Below are 24,172 nucleotides of genomic sequence, written 5' to 3' on the forward strand. Positions count from 1 at the left end.
AATTCTTGATGCACAACCGAAGGTGCTGTCATTTCCTGCCAGCAGGCCCACAAGCGAGCCACTCAGGCGGAGAATGATGCATGGAGGAGGGCGAGGAACGAGATGGGAGTAACAATCCATGCTATTTGCTCTGAGACCGGCATAATAAATATAATGAAACAAGCAGGGAGCAGGTTTCGAACCCTCAACATTCTAGCCCAAGGTCCAGCACGCTATCGACTGTGCCTAAATGTATTAATTGGGGTTGGGGCCAATTGTGGCTAAAAACACTATCAATTGGAATCTTTAAAAAGTGGAAAGGGGAAAAAGTATCAGTTTTTCACAAGCGTAACAGGCTGTGAAATCTGCTGACGTTTCTAGGATGGGCTATTAGCTGAACAATAGATTATTCAACCTTTACTAAAGAATTGTCGAATAGCCGAGCGAGGTGTGAACCCCCCCAAATAAATCATTTGTATCTACCTTTCCACATCTACCTACACACGGTTAATTTTCATGACACATACATACATATGTAYATGTCATGTCACCCGAGTGGCGCAGTGGTCTAAGGCACTGCATCTCAGTGCAAGAGGCATTACTACAGTTCCTGGTTCAAATACAGGCTGTATCACACCCGACTGTGATTGGGAGTGCCATAGGGCGAYGAACAATTGGCCCAGCGTCACCCGAGTTTGGCCGGGGTAGGCCAGTCAATGTAAATAATGCTTTACTATCCAAATGTAAAAGCATATACTGTACAGCACTGTATTTCTTCATCAGCAGTCTCCGATAACTTCACCGCATCTACCACCTCTGATACTTCGCCCTCATTCACTTCCATTTGTCCTCCTGTCTTCAACACCCTCTGCTTACACTTTCTACCATTCTTCTTTAACAAACCATCTCCCTTTTTTCCACCATTTTTATAAGACTCAAGCTCACCCTCTTCTTCCCTCTCTCTCTTAGACCTCTTCTCCCTCTCTTTTTCCCTCCATTCCTCCTCCGTTTTCCAAGTATACGTCTCCTTATGATAATACTGCTGCCCCACTCCTGACACCCATCTTGTTCTTGTTTTCTCTGGGGACTCCATTTCCCACAATGCCTCACTCTTAGACTTTTTCTTTATGTCCATATTTCTTGTTCATATCTGAACCACTGAGGTATAATAAAAAAGGTCTGAACAGACATTTACATACAACGTCTGAAATATATGAATTTAAATCTTGATTATAATATGTAAAGCTGTTGCAAAGAAACCACACAAGACATGCCCATCTCAATACATCCCAAATTATCTTATGCTAATTGTAACAACCTTAACCATCAATTTGATGAGAGCAAGTACATCAATCAAGTTTCTGACATATCACACTTGACACTCCTGCTCCTGATTACAATAATGCGGTATGTTTCTCACTTTATCTTTATAACTTCATGTTAAGAAAATACAATTTCATCATAAATGCTGTCTTTACCAAGATTGCCATAATTCCTGGTATTTGAGTGTACAGTACAATACATGCATTCTATTTATTGGCCTGCGTGAGAAATATTTTTGAAATGCATAATTGCTTTTCTTCTTTCTTGAGGTTATCACTGAGCTGTGAACTGGGTATGTTTTAAATTTTACATTTAAGTAATTTAGCAGACGCTCTTATCCAGAGCAACTTACAATTAGTGCATTAATCTTAAAATAGCTAGATGAGACAACAAGACTTTAATAGTATCATGCACATTTTCCCTCAACAAAGTATTTATCAGCAAAGTCAGTGCTAGTGGGAATAGAGAAGTACCAATAAAAAAATTATTTTATTTTTATGTCAGAGCATTGTTTCTATCTCATTGCTTGTTCCCATCAAACCTCGGCAGATCAGTGATTATTTCACGGAAAATAGATAGGATTAAAGAATGCGTTTCCCAAAAATTCGAACTGGGCCCGGGGTTCGGTGTCAGACCTCACACTAATTGACCGTTAATGAGTCCCAATGCATCCCAGCCTAAACAGTTCCGTATGGAACAGTTCAAGCGTTTATTATGACGACATTTTGTGACGTTTGTGTTCGTTTTGGACTTTTGACAGATCGGGTGTAACCGATGTGAAATGGCTAGCTAGTTAGCGGTGGTGTGCGCTAATAGCGTTTCAATCGGTGTCGTCACTTGCTCTGAGACCTTGAAGTAGTTGGTCCCCTTGCTCTGCAAGGGCCGCGGCTTTTGTGGAGCGATGGGTAACGATGCTTCGAGGGTGGCTGTTGTCGATGTGTGCAAGAGGGTCCCTGGTTCGAGCCCAGGTAGTGGCGAGGAGAGGGACCGAAGCTATACTGTTACACGGGCACACGAAGTCTACGCCCCCTCTTCGGCGATTGGTCAACAGGGATTTTCAATGAAGCGCATGTTGTTGTCATTCAACGAGAGACGACTCGTCCTCATGCACATTTTTCCACTTGAAAAATACTGCACCAAACATCCTACTCATATGCAAAATAGCGCGACTAAGATCTCCTCCGGCAAAAATATTCTTCAGGGTTAGGTTTTACTTAGCATTATGTGTTCCCTCCCAAGTGCTTATAAGGGCACAGATGACAGACCGGTAGGATTCCAGTTGAGGTTGTTTAATGAAGTGATTGCTTAGTACAACCACCAATTACATAAGCTATAAATAATATGGCTACAATAGGTTCTGCTACACTAATGAATGATCAGAGGAGTGCAAATACACAGCACTACTGAGCAGAACCATCATCCTCACACAACTGCATGGACTTGAATGTATATAGCTACATCCACAAGGCTCATGGCTAACAAAATACCTTCACAATCTATACAGTATACATCCATAAAACCACAGGCCATATAAGACTAGACACTGAAATGCAAAATGTCTTAGATGACAGAAACAACAGGGTTAGCAAGCGTACAGTTGCTAGCTCGGGTAAAACGGCTAATTGGCATTAAAAAGGAGTGTGTCCACAACACATGAATTGTAAGAAATATGGACGCACACTGGCCTTGGCTAAAACAAAGAATGCTATCTAAAGGTAATCACAGGAGATGGCTGGAACTTATCACGGCTGGTGTACTTTCTCTAGTTACTTCCTTCTCAGCTGGAGATCGCCGAGTGTAACAGGGTTATATTGGTGATTCCCCTTGCCACTTTATTGTTAAGCCAATGGGTTTTTGGTTTTATTTTTGTCTTGCCTTCACCTACTCAACATGGCATCTTATTGGCTGGTTTGCGTAGATGCTTACCGAGGGAGGATGTTTCAGTTAGAATCGTCCCAGTGAACAAGCACCAAACCAGCGGTAAGTTGTTGGTTGCAAAGCACTGTACGTCAAAAGTGATTTTTATACTCCCAAATGATGATTTAAATGTACAATTTATATAAATTTGTTTGCAAATGTTATTAGAACACCACCTATAAGATGTAGTGCATATTTGTTGTGCATTTTGTTGTAGAGAATTCCAGCTAATACTAGCTAGCAACTTACTGTGTCTGGTGGGGGGGTTCCTATATTTTGTACAGTGCGTGAGTGTAGAATTGGATGGTGAGCCGTGCATTGCGTGACGTGCAATTTTGTGCTGTTTCTGTCAGGTACATTGATCAAAATATTATATTGTATATTGTAATTGTTGTATTATTTTGGTAACTACATTGTCCAGTGAACAAGCACCAAACCAGCGTGCGTGAGTGCAGAGTTGGATGGTGAGCCGTGCATTGCATGACGTGCAATTTCGTGCTGTTTCTTTCAGTTTCTATCAGAATACATTTCCATGACAGGTGCTACAAGTTGGAGTTCGTGTCGATTATTGATTGTACACAACGCAAGAATAGTACTGTTACAGTGGTGCCGTGACCGTTCTCCTGGATCGGATCATCTTTCGCTGGATTTCCATCTCAGAACTTCGCCGTGGTTGCCGTTGAAGAATCAGATAAGACGCTGCCGGTGCAGTTTATGGCGATATCGCCACAAGAGGGCRCTATTGCAACGTTTTATTATCGAAATTGATGATTTCTCTGGTTTAGACTTCACGGATAGACGATATAACTTTTGTGTTACTTGTTTATTTGCAATTCTAACGTATATCTGATGTAAGTAAGGTGAGTTTTACCAGTGTACTAGATATTGGTTAGATTTTGACGTGAGGTTAAAAATATATATATATTTAGCTATTTAAATTTTTATTTTAGTGTGTTGATTTCCCATTGAAGATGGAAGGTGTTGGGAGAGGTAGGGGTTACCTGACATTTAATCTGTCACCATCTGTTGGTAGCGGTTTCCTGACATTTAATCTGTCACCATCTGTTGGTAGGGGTTCAGCCAAAATTCCAGTTGCTTCTACACCTATGCCTAAACTGGAGGGTTTTGGTAGTTTTGATGATAGTTTACCCATGGAAATGCCCAAGGATGTGTATGAAAGAGGTTTKCCAAATACAGGGAGTGGGGAGGTCTCCATGGATTTCATAGGAGACATAGTACAGCAGATTGGTCATTCCATTGGGGAGAACATTGCCTCCTGTTTGGAGTCAAAGGAAATTGTTGGACATGTTGGGGACAATGTTATGAGGAATGTATGCAGCTCTAGGGGTATGGATGTGTCAGGCCTGAACCTGGTTTTGAAGCCTGATATCAGGGAGCCGGTGTACTTTCGGGGGGATGGCTCTGAAAAGTGCACAGTGCATAAGTGGGAGGATATGGTCATGGTTTACATGCGTAAGAGGGGCGTATCTATGATGGACCAWGCAGTTGAGGTTATGGGTAGGCTTATGGGAAGGGCCCGCGATGTTGTTAAAGTGGGCATACGCAGCAATCCCTCCGTTGATTTATCTAAAGGCCCAAGTCCCATCTTTGACATACTGAAACAACATTTTAGTGACACTGCTTTTTCAAGCATGCCCCTCGCTGACTTTTATGCCACATTACCTCTGACTGATGAACAACCATTTGAATATTGGCTCAGACTGAACAGGGCTATGGAGGTTGCTGAATATTGTCTAAAGAGACAGAAAAAAAGTGTTGAAGACCCATCTCGTGAGCTCACAGTCATGTTCATCAGACATTGCCCTAACGCTGAACTGTCGCTTATCTTTAAGTGCAAGCCATTACAGCAGTGGACCGCTGCAGATGTTCATGAGAGGTTGGATGAATACAGGAGGGAGCAGAGGTACTCTCACTTATCTAAGGTGACCCCAGCCATCGCAACAATGAAGCAGGAAGTTGGTGCTGTCAGGACACCTGCATGTTGAACATCTCATTCCAAAATCATGGGCATTAATATGGAGATGGTCCACCTTTTGTTGCTATAACAGCCTTTACTCTTCTGGGAAGGTTTTCCATTACATGTTGTAACATTGCTGCGGGGACTTGCTTCCATTCAGCCACCAAAGCATTAGTGAGGTAGTGCACTGATGTTGGGAAATTAGGCCTGGCTCGCAGTCGGCGTTCCAATTCATCCCAAAGGTGTTCAATGGGGTTGAGGTCAGGGCTCTGTACAGGCCAGTCAAGTTCTTTCCTCACCGATCTCGACAAACCATTTATGTTTGGACCTCGCTTTGTGCACAGGGGCTTGTCATGCTAAAACAGTAAAGGGCCTTCCCCAAATTGTTGCCGCTATGTTGGAAGCACAGAATCATCTAGAATGTCATTGTATACTGTAGCGTTAAGATTTTCCTTAATTACTGCAATTAAGGGGCCTAGCCCGAACCATGAAAAACAGCCTCAGACCTTTATTCTTCCTCCACCAAACTTTACAGTTGTTACTATGCTTTGGGGCAGGTAGCATTTTCCTGGCATCCGCCAAACCCAGATTTGTCCGTTGGACTGCCAGATGGTGAAACGTGATTCATCACTCCAGAGAACACGTTTCCACTGCTCCAGAGTCCAATGGCGGCAGGCTTTACACCACTCCAGCTGATGATCTTAGGCTTGTGTGGCTGCCCAGCCATGGAAAACCATTTCATGAAGCTCCCGACTAACAGTTCCTGTGCTGACCTTGCTTCCAGAGGCAGTTTGGAACTCGGTAGTGAGTGTTGTAACTTCACTCAGCGGCTGAGCCGTTGTTGCTCCTAGACATTTTCACTTCACAATAACAGCATAAATAATCAAACATGAACATTAACAATGATTTCCAGCAAGGGGATGGGGTTTATTTTTGAGCAGCGACTGTGGCAGGGTATATTTCTGTAGTCACAATTWATTTTATTTTATTAAAAACAATAAATTTCAGCGCCCATAAAATAGCATATTGTCTTTTTACGTGACATCAGCTCCAGTCTGCACACACTAGTCACTGCTCAACTTGATCGTAAATCATGGAGTTGAGTTTAGTCAGCTACATGAAGCCTAGACTACCATTACTAGGGACAGATATTGCCTACCAGCTCCTACAATGCCTGGATAGGTATTTTTTCCTTTCAGCTAACCACATAATATTTTATAGAAATCTGTCAGTCAATGACACAGTCGATGACGTGACTCACAACCTATTTACACTTTTAGAATTTTGACACTTGAATAAATAATTACAAAGACAATTGTTGCTTATTTTTTTCAGTTCAATGTTGACTCTGTCTAGACAAAATTTAAGTAATTTAGCAAACACTCTTATCTAGAGCGACTTCAAGTAGTGAACATAATTTTGTACTGGTTTCCTTGTGGAATCAAACCCGCATTATTTCTGTTACAAACATAATGCTCTACCAACTGAGCCACATGCGACTCAGATTACGCCGTGAGGATGGCACCATCAAGCCTCTGTGCTTCTCAGTTCACACGTGTCCTCATTCTACTGGACGTCCCACTCAGGTAACATACACATAAAAAACATTTATAATATTGTATATGGACATCTCTCAACTTTTTTTTCTCCATATCTCCCTCTCTGTGTCTGTCTGGTTGGTCTCTAGGGAGGAGGCTTTCAAGTTTGTACCTCTGGACGGCTCTATAAGAAAGAAGAGAAAGGTACCCCAGAATGACCCACCTGTCAGCCTGTTGAACAAGCAGCTTTCATTAAAAACTGGAGGGGTGGGCCTAAAGTCAACCTCACAGCAAGCTGCCTCTCATCTTTCTCATGGATCAAGTCTGGAATATAGCAACAGAGGACTGCTGTAACCACTTTGGCCAGAAGACGGACATTGTCATCATTAAGTTTATATAGTAAAGGACTCCGTAGAGGAGAACATGGTGAGGATTCAGAGGCAGAAGTGGGATTTGGTAGAGGAGGCTTTTGGTCTCCCCAGCGAGAGGAAGATGTCACATATAGGTGATATTCAAGCCCTGAAGGCAAATGGTGTTTTGATTTTTATTATTGTTCGACTTCACCTTTCACCAACGTTTAKAATTGTAAAGAATAGAGAATAAAACCTGATTATTTTCAATTGCACGCACTTGCTTTGGGACTCCTGGTTATACACCACATGACCACATCATCAGTACTTGTACTCCATGTAAAATATGTGGTTTAGCTTAACTGAATAGGTGATATTAAGTTTATTTGACAGGAAAAATCACAAAAAAAAGTATCAGAATGTGAGAAGTGACACTGCACCAGATATGTCCATAACATATATAGCCCACCAAATCAAATATATATGTATATACCGCACATGTTCTTATCACATTGCACATGGTCTCCTCCTACATACTGCTGTTTAGGAGTATTACTAACGGGAGGAAGGAGTGCTTCTATCTGTTCAGTTTACAATGACAAACTGTTTTAACTTTGGGTGGAGTACATAGGAAGGGTCTGAGACTATTTTATTTGGCTGTCCCATGATTGTTTGTTCACACCCATCATATTAATTGATGTCTGGATAGTAATTTTAAAGTAACTGAAAATTTCACAAACCAGGCAAAAATTACATATATAGTAGAAAGCTCTCTATAACAGTGGTAGAATAGGAGCATGACCTTGGGTTTAACTCTAAAAACCCTGCATCTACCCTGATTAAAGTCCACATTACTGTCTGTAGCACCACACCACAGGTGAGTAGTCACCAATGGATTTTAAGTCAAAAAAACATTTTCTTGATGTATGAAGTGGTGGTAATCACACACCTGCACAAACCTCCCAATCAATCGTATGTTCTTTTTAAAGTCCGTTTTATATCAAGAGTTGTCATTAAGTGCTTATACAGGTACCTGGCCTAAACCCCCCAAGAGCAAGCAAAGCATACTGTAGTGGCTAGGGAAATCTGCCTAGATTGGCAGGAGCCGATGGGAAAACCTAGAGAGGAGTGACCATTCCTCTTGGCTGTGCCTGGTTGAGATTTAAGAGTACATGTGGCCAATTAAGGCCACATTTTTCTTCGAGATGTTTGAGAATGTTAACACACTTTACAGTTTCAGTCAAACTTTATGTAAAAGTCATTAGGCTAATTTGACAGTCTTTTCATAATATGTTATGTTGCCGACAGTGGATTTACAATGGATTTCTGGTAGGAGTCATATTGATGGATTTTGTTGTTGAGCTTGTCATTGAATAGAATGACAATACAATACAGAGTCCAGCAGTTCCCATTCTAAAATGGTTTGTTGCCAGATTCTACAAGAATAGATTATTGAGCCAAAAGGCTTACCTTCAAACTCAATGCCTCTTTGCTTGACATCATGGGAAAATCAAAAGAAATCAGCCAAGATTTGACGACCTTGTCACGCCCTGGCCTTAGTTATCTATGTTTTCGTTATTATTTTAGTTAGGTCAGGGTGTGACATGGGGGATGTTTGTGTGTTTTTTGTCTAGTCTAGGGTGTGTGTATTGTCTAGGGGGTTTTGTAGAGTTCATGGGGTTGTGTTCAGTGTAGGTGTTTATGTAAGTCTATGGTTGCCTGGATTGGTTCTCAATTAGAGACAGCTGTCTATCGTTGTCTCTGATTGAGAGCCATATTTAGGCAGCCATAGGTATTAGGTAGGTTGTGGGGAATTGTCTATGTCTTGACGTTAGTTGCTTGTGTCTGCACTTTCGTTTTGTAGCTTCACGGTCGTTTGTTGTTTTGTCTAGTTTGTATTAGGGTTCGTGTTCGTTTCTTTCTTCTATTAAAAGAAGATGTATTTATATCACGTGCGCCTTGGTCCTCTCTTTCACCTAACGACGATCGTGACAGAAATTACCCACCTATACCAGGACCAAGCAGAGTGATACAAGGCAGCAGCAGCGAACGGCAGACTATAGGAATTGGGAGGAATTCTGGACAGCGGAGGACCCTGGGCACAACCGGAGAATATCGCCGCCCTCGTGAAGAAGCTGGAGGCAGCTAAGCCGAGAGCGCGGTATGAGGAGGCAGCACGGAAGCGAGGCTGGAAGCCTGAGAGTCAGCCCCAAAAAATGTCTTGGGGGGGGGTGCTACAAGGGTAGTGTGGCGAAGTCAGGTAGGAGACCTGCGCCAACTCCCCGAGCTTACCGTGGAGAGCGAGAGTACGGGCAGACACCGTGTTAGCGGTAAAGCGCACGGTGTCTCCTGTACGTGTGCTTAGCCCGGTGCGGTACATTCCAGCTCCACGTATCGGCCGGGCTAGATTGAGCATTGAGCCAGGTGCCATGAAGCCGGCTCAACGCGTCTGGTCTCCAGTGCGTCTCTCGGGCCGGCATACATGGCACCAGCCTTACGCATGGTGTCCCGGTTCGCCAACACAGCCCAGTGCGGGTTATTCCACCTCCCCGCACTGGTCGGGCTACGGGGAGCATTCAACCAGGTAAGGTTGGCATGCGCGGTGCTCAAGGGAGCCAGTACGCCTGCACGGTCCGGTATATCCGGCGCCACCCTCCGCCCCAGCCCAGTACCACCAGTGCCAAACACACGCACCAGGCTTCCAGTGCGTCTCCAGAGCCCTGTTCCTCCTCGCGCACTCGCCCTGTGGTGCGTGTCTCCAGCCCGGTACCACCAGTTCCAGCACCATGCACCAAGCCTCCTGTGCGTCTCCAGAGCCCTGTGCGTCCTGTTGCTGCTCCCCGCACTAGCCTTGAGGTGCGTGTCCTTATCCCCGGTACCACAGTTCCGGCACCACGCACCAGGCCTACTGTGTGCCTCAGCCGGCCAGAGTCTGCCGTCTCCCAGCGCCGTCTGCGCTGTCCGTCTGCCCAGCGTCGCCTGCACTGCCCGTCTGCCCAACGCCGTCTGAGCTGTCCGTCTGCCCAGCGCCGCCTGCGCTGCCCGTCTGCCCAGCACCGTCTGAGCTGCCCGTCTTCCTGAGCCTTCAGAGCCGTCCGTCAGTCAGGAGCCGCTAGAGCCGTCCGTCAGTCAGGAGCAGCCAGAGCCGCCCGCCAGTCAGGAGCAGCCAGAGCCGCCCGCCAGTCATGAGCCGCCCGCCAGTCATGAGCCGCCCGCCAGTCCGGAGCCGCCCCTCAGTCCGGAGCCGCCCCTCAGTCCGGAGCCGCCCTCAGTCCGGAGCCGCCCTCAGTCCGGAGCCGCCCCTCAGTCCGGAGCCGCCCCTCAGTCCGGAGCCGCCCTCAGTCCGGAGCCGCCCCATCGACCGCCCCTCAGTCCGGAGCCGCCCCCCAGTCCGGAGCCGCCCCTCAGTCCGGAGCTGCCCCTCAGTCCGGAGCTGCCCCTCCGTCCAGTGGCGCCCTCTAGGATGGGTCTTCAGTCCGGGACTCGCTGCAAGGGTCGCCACTCCAGAGGCGCCACCAAAGCGGGTATTGACTATGGTGGAGTGGGGTCCACGTCCCGCACCCGAGCCGCCGCCGTAAGAAGGCCCACCCGGACCCCCCCTTCTGTGTCAGGTTTTGCGGCCGGAGTCTGCTCCTTTGGGGGGGTACTGTCACGCCCTGGCCTTAGTTATCTTTGTTTTCTTTATTATTTTAGTTAGGTCAGGGTGTGTCATGGGGGATGTTTGTGTGTTTTTTGTCTAGTCTAGGGTGTGTGTATTGTCTAGGGGGTTTTGTAGAGTTCATGGGGTTGTGTTCAGTGTAGGTGTTTATGTAAGTCTATGGTTGCCTGGATTGGTTCTCAATTAGAGACAGCTGTCTATCGTTGTCTCTGATTGAGAGCCATATTTAGGCAGCCATAGGCATTAGGTAGGTTGTGGGTAATTGTCTATGTCTTGACATTAGTTGCTTGTGTCTGCACTTTCGTTTTGTAGCTTCACGGTCGTTTGTTGTTTTGTCTAGTTTGTATTAGTGTTTGTGTTCGTTTATTCTTCTATTAAAAAGAAGATGTATTTATATGACGCTGTGCCTTGGTCCTCTCTTTCACCTAACGACGATCGTGACAGACCTCCACAAGTCTGGTTCATCCTTGGGAGCAATTTCCAAATGCCTGAAGGTACCACGCTCAACTGTACAAACAATAGTACGCAAGTATAAACACCCTGGGACCAACCTGCCGTCATACCGCTCAGGAAGGAGACATGTTCTGTGTCCTAGAGATGAACGTACTTTGGTGCGAAAAGTGCAAACCAATCCCTGAACAACAGCAAAGGACCTTGTGAAGATGCTGGAGGAAACATGCACAAAAGTATCTATATCCACAGTAAAACGAGTCCTATATCAACATAACCTGAAAGGCTTCACAGCAAGGTAGAAGCCACTGCTCCAAAACTGCCATAAAAAAAACAGACTACGGTTTGCAACCGCACGTGAGGACAAAGATCGTACTTTTTGGAGAAATGTCCTCTGGTCTGATGAAACAAAAATAGAACTGTTTGGCCAAAATGACCATTGTTATGTTTGGAGGAAAATGGGGAAGGCTTGCAAGTCAAGAAGAACACATCCCAACCGTGAAGCACGGGGGTGGCAGCATCATGTGGTGGAGGTGCTTTCCTGCAGGAGGGATTGGTGCACTTCACAACTTCACAAAACTTCACACAATAGATGTCATCATGAGGTAGGGACATTTTGTAGATATATTGAAGCAACATCTCAAGACATCAGTCTGGAAGTTAAAGCTTGGTCGCAAATGGGTCTTCCAAATGGACAATGACCCCAAGCATACTTCCAAAGTTGTGGCAAAATGGCTTAAGGACAACTAAGTCAAGGTATTGGAGTGGCCATCACAAAGCCCTGACCTCAATCCTATAGAAAATGTGTGGGCAGAACTGAAAATGTGTGTGCGAGCAAGGAGGCCTACAAACCTGACTCAATTACACCAGCTCTGTCAGGAGGAATGGGCCAAAATTCACCCAACTTATTGTGGGAAGCTTGTGGAAGGGTTCCCGAAACGTTTGACCCAAGTTCAACAATTTAAAGGCAATGCTACCAAATACTAATTGAGTGTATGTAAACTTCTGACCCACTGGGAATGTGATGAAAGAAATAAAAGCTGAAATAAATCATTCTCTCAACTCTCTATACTATTATTCAGACATTTCACATTCTTCAAATAAAGTGGTGATCCTAACTGACCTAAAACAGGGAATTTTTACTAGGATTAAATATCAGGAATTGGGAAAAACCGAGTTGAAATGTATTTGGCTAAGGTGTATGTAAACTTCCGACTGTATGTTAGATATTGCTGCACTTTCAGAACTAGAAGCACAAGCATTTCGCTACACTCACAATAGCATATGCTAACCATGTGTATGTGACCAATAAAATCTTATTTGAGATCCTATTGGTGCGTTGTAGCATATATTTGCATATTTCCATTATGGAACGCCTACTCTGTGAAGTGCGAGTGTGCAATAACTCAATTAGCATTTGTAATCCTTCGAAACAATGCACTTTTTAAAAACCTTTAGTAAAGGGTAAAGTCTACAAAATTTGTCCACTCTGTTTGTAACAGATTCTAGTTTAGGGAACAGACTACTGTATTGAGATGAAATGTTTCATCGATATAAACATTTGCAGAATATCGGGCCAAATACACTTGGCTTCCTCTCACTACCATATTTGGTAGTGGGTGGAAACGCCAAACAGATGCTTCACATTTATACATTCGTGAAATATCTGTCTCATTGTTCTATCTGTGATAACGTCCTCCCAGGCTGGCCGGAAAGTGACACACGGTCAGCAACACGCTCATTCAGGAACACAGCTCATTCAAAACCGTAACCAATCACAGAGAAACCGTCCAAAGCTTGATCCTCCCATCAGTGCTCCCTATCCTCCCAATTCTCTCGACACGCCCATTGAAAGGGTCACTCTGGCGATGCAGCTACCTACACTTGCTGACTTCCATAATGTGCTCATTGTAGTTTATCAAGTCCAATACTAGTCGAATATTATTACATATATGTCTGCCCTTCATAAAACCAGACTGGGTATCGTCAATGACCTTTATTAAGTCTTTCTGAAAAGATGGATGCAAGTATCTTTCCATCATTGTTCATTAATGTGATTGGTCTCCAATTTTCTTACATCATATAATCTTTGTTTGGTTTGGGTATTACAGAAATTAGGCCTTGTGTCATAGAAACAGGCAGGACCCCTAAATCAATATCCTCCTGAAAATATTTATAGAATTCACTGATAATGCCATCATTCCCTGGAGATTTGTTCTCTTTTAACTTGCTGATATATTTTTTTGTTTCATTAATAGAAATTATTTCATCACAAGACTTTTGGAAGTCTTCATCAATGAATTTTGCACAGTCTTTGACAGAGTCTAGAAAGGCAGATATGTCACTAGTAGGACAGGCATTACTGGTATAAAGGTTACCATAGAATTCTGAAACATATTTTGAAATATCTTTGGGGTTTTCATTTTCTTTGCTATCTATATTGAGCTTATGAATAGATGTAAATTCAGAATTCTTTCTTTCTAAATTGTAAATTATTTGTAGACTTTTACAAGACATTTGATACAGTTGAACATTATTTTATTTTTGAGACTTCGATATTTTGGTTTTGGTCAATATTTTCAAAGTGTAATTAAGACACTTTACAATAATAGTAACATCTCTGTTAAATTATCCCATGGAACTTCACAGAGATTCGACATTAGACGTGGAATTAAACAAGGATGCCCAGTTTCTCCTTTCTTATTTTTATTGGTCACACAAGTTATGGCACTTCATATAAATAAGGATAGTTTTAGGGGTATTTAGATACAAGACAAAGAGATAAAATGTTCACAATTGGCTGACGACACCACCATTTTTTTTAAAGATCATAATGAAGTCAGGAAAGCTATTGAGTGTATTAATGCCTTCACACATGTATCAGGTTTATCTCTGAATATTAGGAAATGTGAATTATTTGCTTTGAAAAGATATGACTTAAACTCAGTATGTAATATCCCTGTAAAAGATGTGATCACATATCTTGGTATTACAGTTAGCAAAGATCAGAAAGAAAGGGCCAACTTACATTTCTCTCCTATTGTAGAGAAAATTGGAAAGAGATTTAACTCCTGGTTATTAAGAGATCTTTCTTTATATGGACGTGTACTTTTATCAAAATCTGAAGGTCTGTCCAGATTAGTTTATACCTCCCTTGCCTTGGATGTTCCTCTGTCAGTAACTAAAATGGTTGATACTAAATTATTTAACTTCACATGGAGGAATAAACCTCATTATTTAAGAAAAGCGGTAATATGTAGCACCCAAGGTGAGGGAGGGTTGAATGCTCTGGATTTTAAAACCTCTAATATAATATTTAAGATTAAATGGATACAAAACTACTTAAGAAATAAGGATTGCATTTGGAATATCATCCATAATTTAATATTCCAACAAATTGGTGGTCTAGAATTCTTACTCAAATGCAACTTTGATATGGGTAAAATCCCTTTTAAGCTTGCAAACTTTCATAAACAAGTACTTCTAACTTGGAACCTCATGTACAAACACATTTTTTCCCCTCATAGGTATACAATCTGGAATAATAAAGACATAAAATACAAAAACAAGTCTTTGTTTTTCCAGAACTGGTTTGACAACAACATTATTTGGGTTAAACAATTATTGAATAATGATGGACAACTATATGATTATCCAGAATTTATTAGAACACACAATGTTACATTCACTCCTGAGGAGTATCAAATTGTTGTTAGAGCTGTCCCTAAAGGTGCTATTCTTCTTTTAGGAGAATATAACAGTACTCCAAGTGCAACTGTTGAGGATGTTGTAGCCTCAATACAACTAGAAGGAATTGACATTTTAAACTATAAATGTAATAACATGTATATAAGGAAACTATGTCAATATGTTACTATTCCCTGTGCTAAAATGTACTGGAATGCAGCCCTAGGACAAGTGAACTGGAACAAAGTTYCGTTGTTATCTGGTAAATATTGTATATCTAATAAGGTGAAAGAAGTATCATACAAACTCATTCATAGAATCTACCCTGTAAAGACCTTTATTATACACAGATTTAAAATAGCTATTGATAACAAATGTGTATTTTGTGATTGTGACGTGAGTTAGAAGATTTTATTTTAAAAGAAACAACTATTAMTGTTAATTTGAAAGACTCTGATATTATGTTTTATTTTGAACCAAATGATATGGACCCTGATTTAACTTTCATTGTTCATTTGTTTATCTTTCATGGAAGATTCTTTGTCCATAAAATGAAGTGGGCAGAGAACAAACCCCTCTTCACATTATTTAAGATAGAATTGAAATATTATTTTGAAATTATCAGTAAATGTAAAAACAAAAAAGCAATACGCACCATAAAAGTATTTAACATATTGAAAATGTATCTTGATATGTAATACTTTTAGGTTTATGTACTCTTGTCTGAATATTTCAGTTTTTTTTGTATTTGTTGTTCATAATTAAAAATTAAAATAAAAAAAAATACCTACACTTGCTGAATATACCAAATATGTTTTATAAATAAACCACAATAGACAACAGTATGTCGTTTACAAATTAGTCACAGTTGGCAGAACAAGCAAGGAGGTGGGTAGAACCAAGCACGAGCTAGCATTTATCTGCATATTTCAGTTAGGGAACGTCTACTCTGTGAAGTGCGCCTGTGCAATAACTCAATTCGCCTTTGCACTCATTTCAAACAACGCGATTTTTAAACACTTTTGCAAAGGGTACAGTCTACAAAACTTGGTCCACTCTGTTCATGACAGATATTCGTTTTGGGAACAGAAAACTGTATTTAAATCAAATGCTTAATCGATGAGGAAATTTGCATAATGTCGGCCAAAATCCATCTCGTTCCATCTTCTCCTACTGCCGGCCAGTGGGCTTCCAGTCACTACCATATTAGTAAGTGGAAACGCCAAGCGGATGCTTCACATTCATATATCCGGTGAAATATCTGTCTCAATCTTTTATCTGTGACTCTACTGCATATTGTGAGAGGCGGGACTTCCCTTCGTTTACGGATAGAGGTTTAGGTGAGAACGCAGAAGGGATCGTTACTGTATCAACTATTGGTAGGCCTATCACAGGTTTATGTGAAAGCCTCAGTACAGTAGCACAACTACTAGGATACAATGACGCGGCGAGGGACATAGTAGCCCATATCGGCGATGCTAACCTGAAACGTCTTGTGCAACTCCACCCGGTGAACATGTCTGATGTCAACAAGACTATCCAGAAATGGCACGCGAGTTTCAGAAAAGGCACGGACTTTGATTCGTGGGGACAATTAGTAGAGGCCATAGATGAGTACCAAATGTAAGTCGCATCACCTGTCACAGTGGTTAGAAGAATGAGAAAGGATGGTTGCATCTTACTACCTATTCAAGATGATGTTTACACTGCTCATCTCGAAATATGTAGTAAAATATATCATTATTGTTTTCATGAAGTATCAGGAAAGCCAGCAAATCTAAAAACCATCAGCAATAGAAAGCCATGCATGATCTTTGATGTGGTGTAACTGTAACTATTTTCTCTTGGCGTTACATTGTCACAAAGATGGGAAGTCAATTTGCGTCTGTTACAGTGTTGCTATCATTTTAGTTTATAAATCACAATTAGAATTTGGGTTGATGCATTCTGAAAATGCAATTTATATGACAGAGCAAGACACTCATATGGGCAAAGGGACATTATCTGCCACACCCTCCTATTCTTATGGGTGGAGCTCTGATCTGTGGATGTGTCATAGGCTGCTGCTGATGAACAAAAACAAATGAGGATATATTCAAGACATTATTAAATAAGTGTATCTTAAAATAGTATACTGTATTACACAGGAATGACAATCATGATAATTTTGAGGCTACTGTACCTCTTCTCTTGGCCCAGGAGGGGGCATGAGAACAATGCATTTGATTATTTTATTGCCACAACACCCATTCTTAGACGCCTTCAACGATGACTAGCGCTGTAGGTTACAACAATTTTTACTCAGCATATTTGTTAACATATTGTTTCCATATTTTGGGAACTATTAGTTTAACTTGATTAAGAATATGCATTTAACTGATGTTTCTATTCATTTATATGTATATAGACTCGCAAGGCAGCTGCAGAAAGAAGTACAGTCAACAAACCCGTCTGACTTCACAGAGGACCAGAAGGTACATACTTTTCTCAGACTAATTTCAACACCAGGTGAATTAATGAATACTTCTATTCAACACTGGGTGAATTAATGACTACTTATTGGCTTAGGCTACCTCAACCTCACTTTCCTCTATCTCACTATCATGTAGCCTATGCAGATTTTCATATGCCTTCTTTTTATAGCTGAAAGATACAGTTTTTCACCACAACATAGTTATTGACAGAAAAAGGTTTGACATTCAGTGGTACCCTAATTATGTGAGGAAACATGATTTTTTTTTCTTTTTTTTTTTAGAAAACATTAGGGAAGTTTGCAACATGCCTGGAGATGAGGAGCTCTGCCTTGCAGGTTTGTACCTCTCATACAATAATACTTATTGTTTTATAGTAAAAGACCACTAAATGAATGCTCTCTTTCTACCTATGCATCAGTGTTGAACTGTCTATAGGCGAGGTGATGAATACATCCAATACCAATCTGTGATGTCAAATCAAATTACATTTTATCTGTCACATGCCCCGAATACAACAGGTGTAGGTAGACCTTACAGTGAAATGCTTACTTACAAGCCCTTAACCAACAATGCAGTTTTAAGAACAAAATACAACAAAAAAAAGAAATAAAAGTAACAAATAATTAAAGAGCAGCAGTGAAATAACAATAGCGAGGCTATATACAGGGGGTACCGGTACAGAGTCAATGTGCGGGGGCACCGGTTAGTTGAGGTAATATGTACATGTAGGTAGAGTTATTAAAGTGACTATGCATAGATAATAAACAGAGAGTAGCAGCAGCGTAAAAGAGGGGTGGGGGCAATGCAAATAGTCTGGGTAGCCATTTGATTAGATGTTCAGGAGTCTTATGGCTTGGGGGTAGAAGCTGTTTAGAAGCCTCTTGGACCTAGACTTGGCGCTCCGGTACCGCTTGCCATGCGGTAGCAGAGAGAACAGTCTATGACTAGGGTGGCTGGAGTCTTTGACAATTTTTAGGGCCTTCCTCTGACACCACCTGGTATAAGAGGTCCTGGATGGCAGGAAGCTTGGCCTTACGCACTACCCTCTATAGTGCCTTGCGGTCGGAGGCCGAGCTGTTGCCTTACAAGGCAGTGATGCAACCAGTCAGGATGCGCTCGATGGTGCAGCTGTCAAAGCTTTTCAGGATCTGAGGACCCATGCCAAATCTTTTCAGTCTCCTGAGGGGGAATAGGTTTTGTCGTGCCCTCTTCGCGACTATCTTGGTGTGCTTGGACCATGTTAGTTTGTTGGTGATGTGGACACCAAGGAGCTTGAAGCTCTCAACCTGCACCACTACAGCACCGTCGATGAGAATGGGGGTGTGTTCGGTCCTCCTTTTCCTGTAGTCCACATTCATCTCCTTTGTCTTGAGTATTCATCTAATTAAGTGTGTATGTGGACATGTTCCGGCTCGCCAGCCAATTATCATATTGATGAAAATTCAGTGTCTGTGTTATGACTAACGTATGATTACATGATGTTACACTCATTCTGTTTTTTTATGATTTCTAATTCTTAACCTTCTATGATATGCATTTAACTCTGTAACACAACCTTGTCAGTGAATCACAGGAAGATTTTGTCAGAGTTGTCAGATGTTCCAAGGCTGTGACAATTGGCTCCAAAATCTATTCATGTCTTCAGCAAATTCTTGAACATTTCAATATTTTCCATCTTCTTTTGCTCCTTTAGTGCACACAATCTCAGGAGGAGTTCAAGTTGGAAGATCTGAAGAAACTGGAAATTAGTATGTATACTAGGAAGAGTATGATATCGTCAACATCTGAATGCTTTATTCATCATTAGTTGAATGTTTTGGCAATGTAATGTGTTAATTGTGCTTTTCTCTCAACAGTTATCAAGAGTATTTTGACGTATAACAAAGATTTTCCTTTTGATGTGCAGCCAGTGCCCTTGAGGTAAATGAAGATCGATGAACCATCACAATGCAGGCCACTTATTGTCGTACCCAATGTAAATACAGACAAAACCAGAAGTTTTTTGTTTAAGTACACAATAATCAGAACAAATCAGAGCAAATTATGGAGTTAAGCAAACGGTATTACTAAAAATTCAACAATGGCTTCCCCATCTGAATGATCTAATCTCCTAACATCATGCTGAGCCTGTAAATATTCAAAACAAGTAATCTAATGAATGAAATCTTACATTCAGGAGAATCCTTGCCCCAGGGGAGGAGGAGAACTTGGAGGTGGAAGAAGAGGAGGATGCTGCTACAGGAGCAGGCTCCCCAGAGTCCTTTCCCAACAGAGTACCAGGTAAGTACTCACAAAGTACTTGCAAAGTACTCAACAAATACTGTGTTTTATTTGTAATCTATGGTGTATATAGAGCATTCATAATCATTGGTCACTATTCTGAATCTGTTGACTGTGTAATTTTGCCATGGGCATTTTTTTTGGCTTTGTGGCCCTGTTTTGAGTGCCTTTGTGATTGCTGTCTCCTCTGTTCCCTGTCTCTCTGCATGGCTTCATCGCTCTGTCCTCACTGCCTGCTCCATTCACAGTTTTGCAAGGTATGGTTTGGTTGAGAAGTAAGGGGCTGGCATGGGTCTGAATTGGTCTATGTCTTTTTATAGTTTTGCAGTAGCATGAATATGATTGCCTACTAATGGACAATTTGTTATTATCAAAAACCCTATCCTACTACTACTAGATAGCTTTAGTTGTTGAATCTACCTGAATCTACTCTTTTTTTTATAAGTGTTCACCAAAACGTGTATGTCATTTTAGCCTTATCTGTTAGTCAGTCTACAACTTCTTCTGCTGCCTATTATTGTATAAGTAAAATACTGCTGACAGTAATGACTTGAACAAGGATCTGTAAGTATAAACACTGGTTACGTCCCAAATGACACCCGATTCCCTATGCAGTGCAATATGGGCCCTGGTCAAAAGTAGTGCACTATAGTAGTGCACGTGTCCCCCTGTTGCCCATTTGAAACATTTATTGTAGGATTTTTATTTTTGTATTGCTTGTAACTGCTTCGGGTAATGGAAGTTCTTGTGCTGTTAAGACAATAACCTATGTGTAAATGTAACAATCTGCTGCTGTATTTTTGTGTGTCATCGTTTTGTGTAGTTTCTTAATCATTGTACATAAACTGTATGTGTAAACATGTATACGCAGAGCCCAGCTGTAAAAGAGACCTTGGTCTCAGTCTGTGTTCCTTGTTGAAATCAAGGTATAATAAAATAATAATATAGGGAGTAGGGTTCCATTTGGGACGTTACCATTATCTTGATTTCAGCTGCATTAGTTCTGGGAACGTGGGAATGTTTTCTGCAATTATTGTATCTTTAGAAAGTTACAGCTTTCATGTCTCCAACAGGTACATTGTTGCCACGGTTACCCTCAGAGCCCAGGATGTCGCTGCTCACAATAAAGATTGACAAGATTGGGCTGAAAGATGCTGGGCAATGCATTGATCCCTACATGACAGTTAGTGTGAAAGGTACTAAATGTAGGCTACATTGTTTACATTGYTGAGATGAGTTGCTTACCTTCACATCTGAAATGGTAAGGTCTGAAACAGTGATAATCTAGAAAATTTTTAAAATAATTATCTCTGTTGAGTTGACACTTGACAGTACATTTAAAAAAAATATTATTTATTCCTGCAGAACAGCCCAAGTCAATCTGAACGTCTTGTTTCCCAACAGATTTGAGTGGCATTGATTTGAACCCAGTGCAAGACACACCTGTGGCAACCCGAAAGGAGGACACATACATTCACTTCAGTGTAGACATTGAGATCCAGCGACATATCGAGAGACTACCAAAAGGTAGTCAAACGTTCTATTTCTACTGAATTAGTAGTGGGGCCTCTATTTAGCCAGTATCATGTAATATTAAGCTAATACAGTGTCAGTTTATGTTCAAATCCTTGCAGAGGGATTGGGCAGACAATCGTTAATCCTGAATTTTGTTCATGTTCCAGGGACAGCTATTTTCTTTGAGTTCAAGCACTATAAACCCAAAAAGGGGTTTACCAGCACAAAATGTTTTGCCTTCATGGAAATGGATGAGATCAAACCTGGTCCCATTGTGATCGAGTTGTGAGTGACACATTTTGTGTTTTTCAGAATTAACTTTCTTTAAATGTACTCACTATTTTATTTTAAGATGAAAATAAATTAAATTTGATAACTATTTATTTTGAGAATCTCAGATTTTAGCTATTTTTCTGGGGGGGGGGGGGGGTTCTGGTTCAGTCTGCCCTTTGAATATACCGTTTGAATTAATCACTTATTTATGCTATCGGATGTCAGGTACAGAAGCCTACTGACTTCAAGAGGAAGAAGCTCCAGCTCCTGACCAAGAAGCCACTCTATCTCCACCTCCACCAGACGTTGCACAAAGATTAATAACCGAGGTCAAAGAGTAGAGCACATCAAGAAAGCAGAAGCGCCACAGAATTCACTGTAGTCATAGAGCATCCAGCAAGTTTGGTGTACCGACTCCCTATCCGCCTCCACTCACATCAGCAATACTAAACCAGCAGGCCCAAATGCCACAACCTCAACTCTGTGATAGGACGGCCCTGGATGACACATATTAACTACAGCGTGACACACACTACTGTATAATGCTGCTTCGTAACCAAGTGGGAGGTGGGAATTTACCAGTTTTGAAGTCGTAAATACCAGTTGGATGCATTCACGTGATTTGAACTTGTTGAAAAAAGATCATTTGGCTAATGGCCAACAAGCTGCCTAAACCATAAACTAAAGCTATCATGCTGGTAAAAAATGAGTGTTAAAAAACATATAATAGATTGCTTTTTATAAATAATGTTTTGTTGCATTTAATTGCAGAAAAATGCTGTTATCCAGGTCATTTCCAAATAAAGGTGATGTCAGAGGTCAGCATGTGGGAGAAGTGGGAGCTCAGGATGATGTATGAGTTTCCCACTAGTAATTACCAGTTGGAGGGCCTTTCAAATGGTAAATTCCCACTTGGTTACAAAACGCAGCATTTGACCCCTCTGGTGCCAATTAGCGATCACTTTTTTTCTCCTCTCTGCATGAYGCTCAATGGAAAAGAAGAGTTGAGTTAGYAATTGGTACTGTATGTCAAACAACCAGCCTCGCCTTTAGTCTTCCTCTGCCTTTCCCTTTGGGGATGAAAGAGGATCAACATGGTCATAGGTGCTCAAGCGGTCTATTGATGATGTCATATCCTGGTGCCAATTTCAAAATATCTCATTGTGCCCATTTGACACTGCCACAGTGAAAATATATAACTGCCCTGTTCATTTACTTACATCATTATCACTGATCTAGCGTTATTTAATAGGTAAAAGTAATATATTGGGATATTTGCTTTAATCTATCCTATCACATTAGATGTGTGATTACTTCAAGGATGGGAGGAAGGATGCATTTTTTTAGCATTCAAAAAGGATTCTGAGATGCTATGATGTCATCCTGTTATAAAGGGAGTTGAAAAGGATGCTGCATGTAACTGAAGTTGACTTTTACCTCTGTTTTCAATGCTGTTCCCATCAAGGCCACAATGGCTAACCACTATTAAAACATTGTCTCCATTTTATAAATATTTTGATATTTTTTGTTGTAATGGCACTAACTGAATACACTTATGGTGCTTTCAAGACAACTGGGAACTCTGGAAAAAAAATTGGGTCAAATCATGACGTCGGTGATCTTCGGGTCGGAAAGTCAGCTCTAGAAAGGTGCCAGAGTTCCCGACTTGGAATTCCGAGTTGGATGACTTAATAGATTTCTTCCAGTCGGAGCTTGTTCTTTTCAGAGTTCCCGGTTGTCTTGAACACACTGAAGTCGGAGATTTCTGAGTTCCCAGTTGTTTTGAACACGGCATTAAGAGACACTAATCAGTGCATATTATTGTGTGTGCTGTACGACAGGGTTGACGATTGTCAATACAGTGTTGTGCTTTTGGTAACAGGTTGTGATAAAATGAACATTTATCATTGGACTGACAATTTACACTGCTTTCATTTTTAATAAACAAAATGCTGTTTGAATAGTGGTCCTTCTTTACACTTACTAAAGGAGCGAAACCTAACATGTCAAATTTTTACTGGGCTTGTTTGACATTGCAGGTGACTGCTGACTGATATACAAATGAGCTTGCATCATAAAATTAACGACTCATTCGCAGATCAGTTAGTCATAATGAATCACATATTTGATTCTCACTAACATAGACTAGTGAAGGCTTTGCAGGAGTGCCCATAGTAATTACCAGAATTACCCACTTAAATCAGGAATAAACAGATGGGTATTACTGTAGCAGTTGTTAGCATATACAAAGAGAGCAAATTCAAGTGTTGGGTGTCGACAGAAAATCCACTTAGTCATCATGATTAACCTTCAGTAACTCCATTTATGGCGTCACATACTGTAGAAATGTACAATGTCAATTCAGACCTGGAACAATGTGAAAAACGTGATGACAAACCCTGTTCANTCTACCTGCACTGTTACTGTAGACTGGAGCAGGCTTACGCAAACTCGGTCGTGCCCCCCCCCCCCCTCCGGGTGCACATTTTGGTTTTTGCCCTAGCACAACACAGCTGATTCAAATAATCAAAGCTTGATGAGTTGATTAATAGAATCAACTGTGTAGTGCTAAGGCAAAAGGACAGAGTTTGGAAAATCCTGGACTATAGCATAAGACTCATCAATCCCTTGTATGCCCATACTTTTCCCTGTGTCATTCACTCAGAACCACTTTCAGTGTACAGTATGTTGGTGACAGGCAGAGCAGAGCCCCACTACACAATAATTTGACAGCCTCGATAACAGTGTAC

At 41.5% G+C, this 24,172-nt stretch overlaps 1 protein-coding gene across 4 annotated transcripts; it reads left to right on the top strand.

Moving 5' to 3' along the window:
* The first annotated feature begins 16,187 nt into the window (after nt 1-16,187).
* Nucleotides 16,188-23,383, top strand: aida (axin interactor, dorsalization associated). Of its 4 annotated transcripts, none has more exons than XM_070446211.1 (10): nt 16,188-16,503; nt 17,288-17,354; nt 17,636-17,689; nt 19,048-19,102; nt 19,211-19,274; nt 19,531-19,634; nt 19,883-19,891; nt 20,708-20,830; nt 21,039-21,161; nt 21,317-23,383. In XM_070446211.1, the coding sequence occupies exons 1-10, from the start codon at nt 16,397-16,399 to the stop codon at nt 21,436-21,438; spliced, it is 828 nt and encodes a 275-aa protein (XP_070302312.1). In that variant the 5' UTR covers nt 16,188-16,396; the 3' UTR covers nt 21,439-23,383. The 4 variants fall into 4 exon arrangements, with proteins under 4 accessions (XP_070302312.1, XP_070302313.1, XP_070302315.1 ...); XM_070446212.1 differs by having other exon boundaries at nt 19,534-19,634; XM_070446214.1 differs by having other exon boundaries at nt 21,039-21,171; nt 21,657-21,791.
* Nucleotides 23,384-24,172: the final 789 nt, after the last annotated feature.

Source organism: Salvelinus sp. IW2-2015, linkage group LG13, assembly GCF_002910315.2.
Source record: "Salvelinus sp. IW2-2015 linkage group LG13, ASM291031v2, whole genome shotgun sequence".
Taxonomy (NCBI): Eukaryota; Metazoa; Chordata; class Actinopteri; order Salmoniformes; family Salmonidae; genus Salvelinus; species Salvelinus sp. IW2-2015.

Bases quoted from the DNA above. Each gene is read 5' to 3' on its own strand.
- aida (XM_070446211.1), top strand. From the start codon at position 16,397: ATGTCTGATGTCAACAAGACTATCCAGAAATGGCACGCGAGTTTCAGA. The intron at 17,690-19,047 runs GTTTGTACCTCT...TTGCTCCTTTAG, and splicing joins TGAGGAGCTCTGCCTTGCAG to TGCACACAATCTCAGGAGGA. The intron at 21,162-21,316 runs GTAGTCAAACGT...TTCATGTTCCAG, and splicing joins TATCGAGAGACTACCAAAAG to GGACAGCTATTTTCTTTGAG.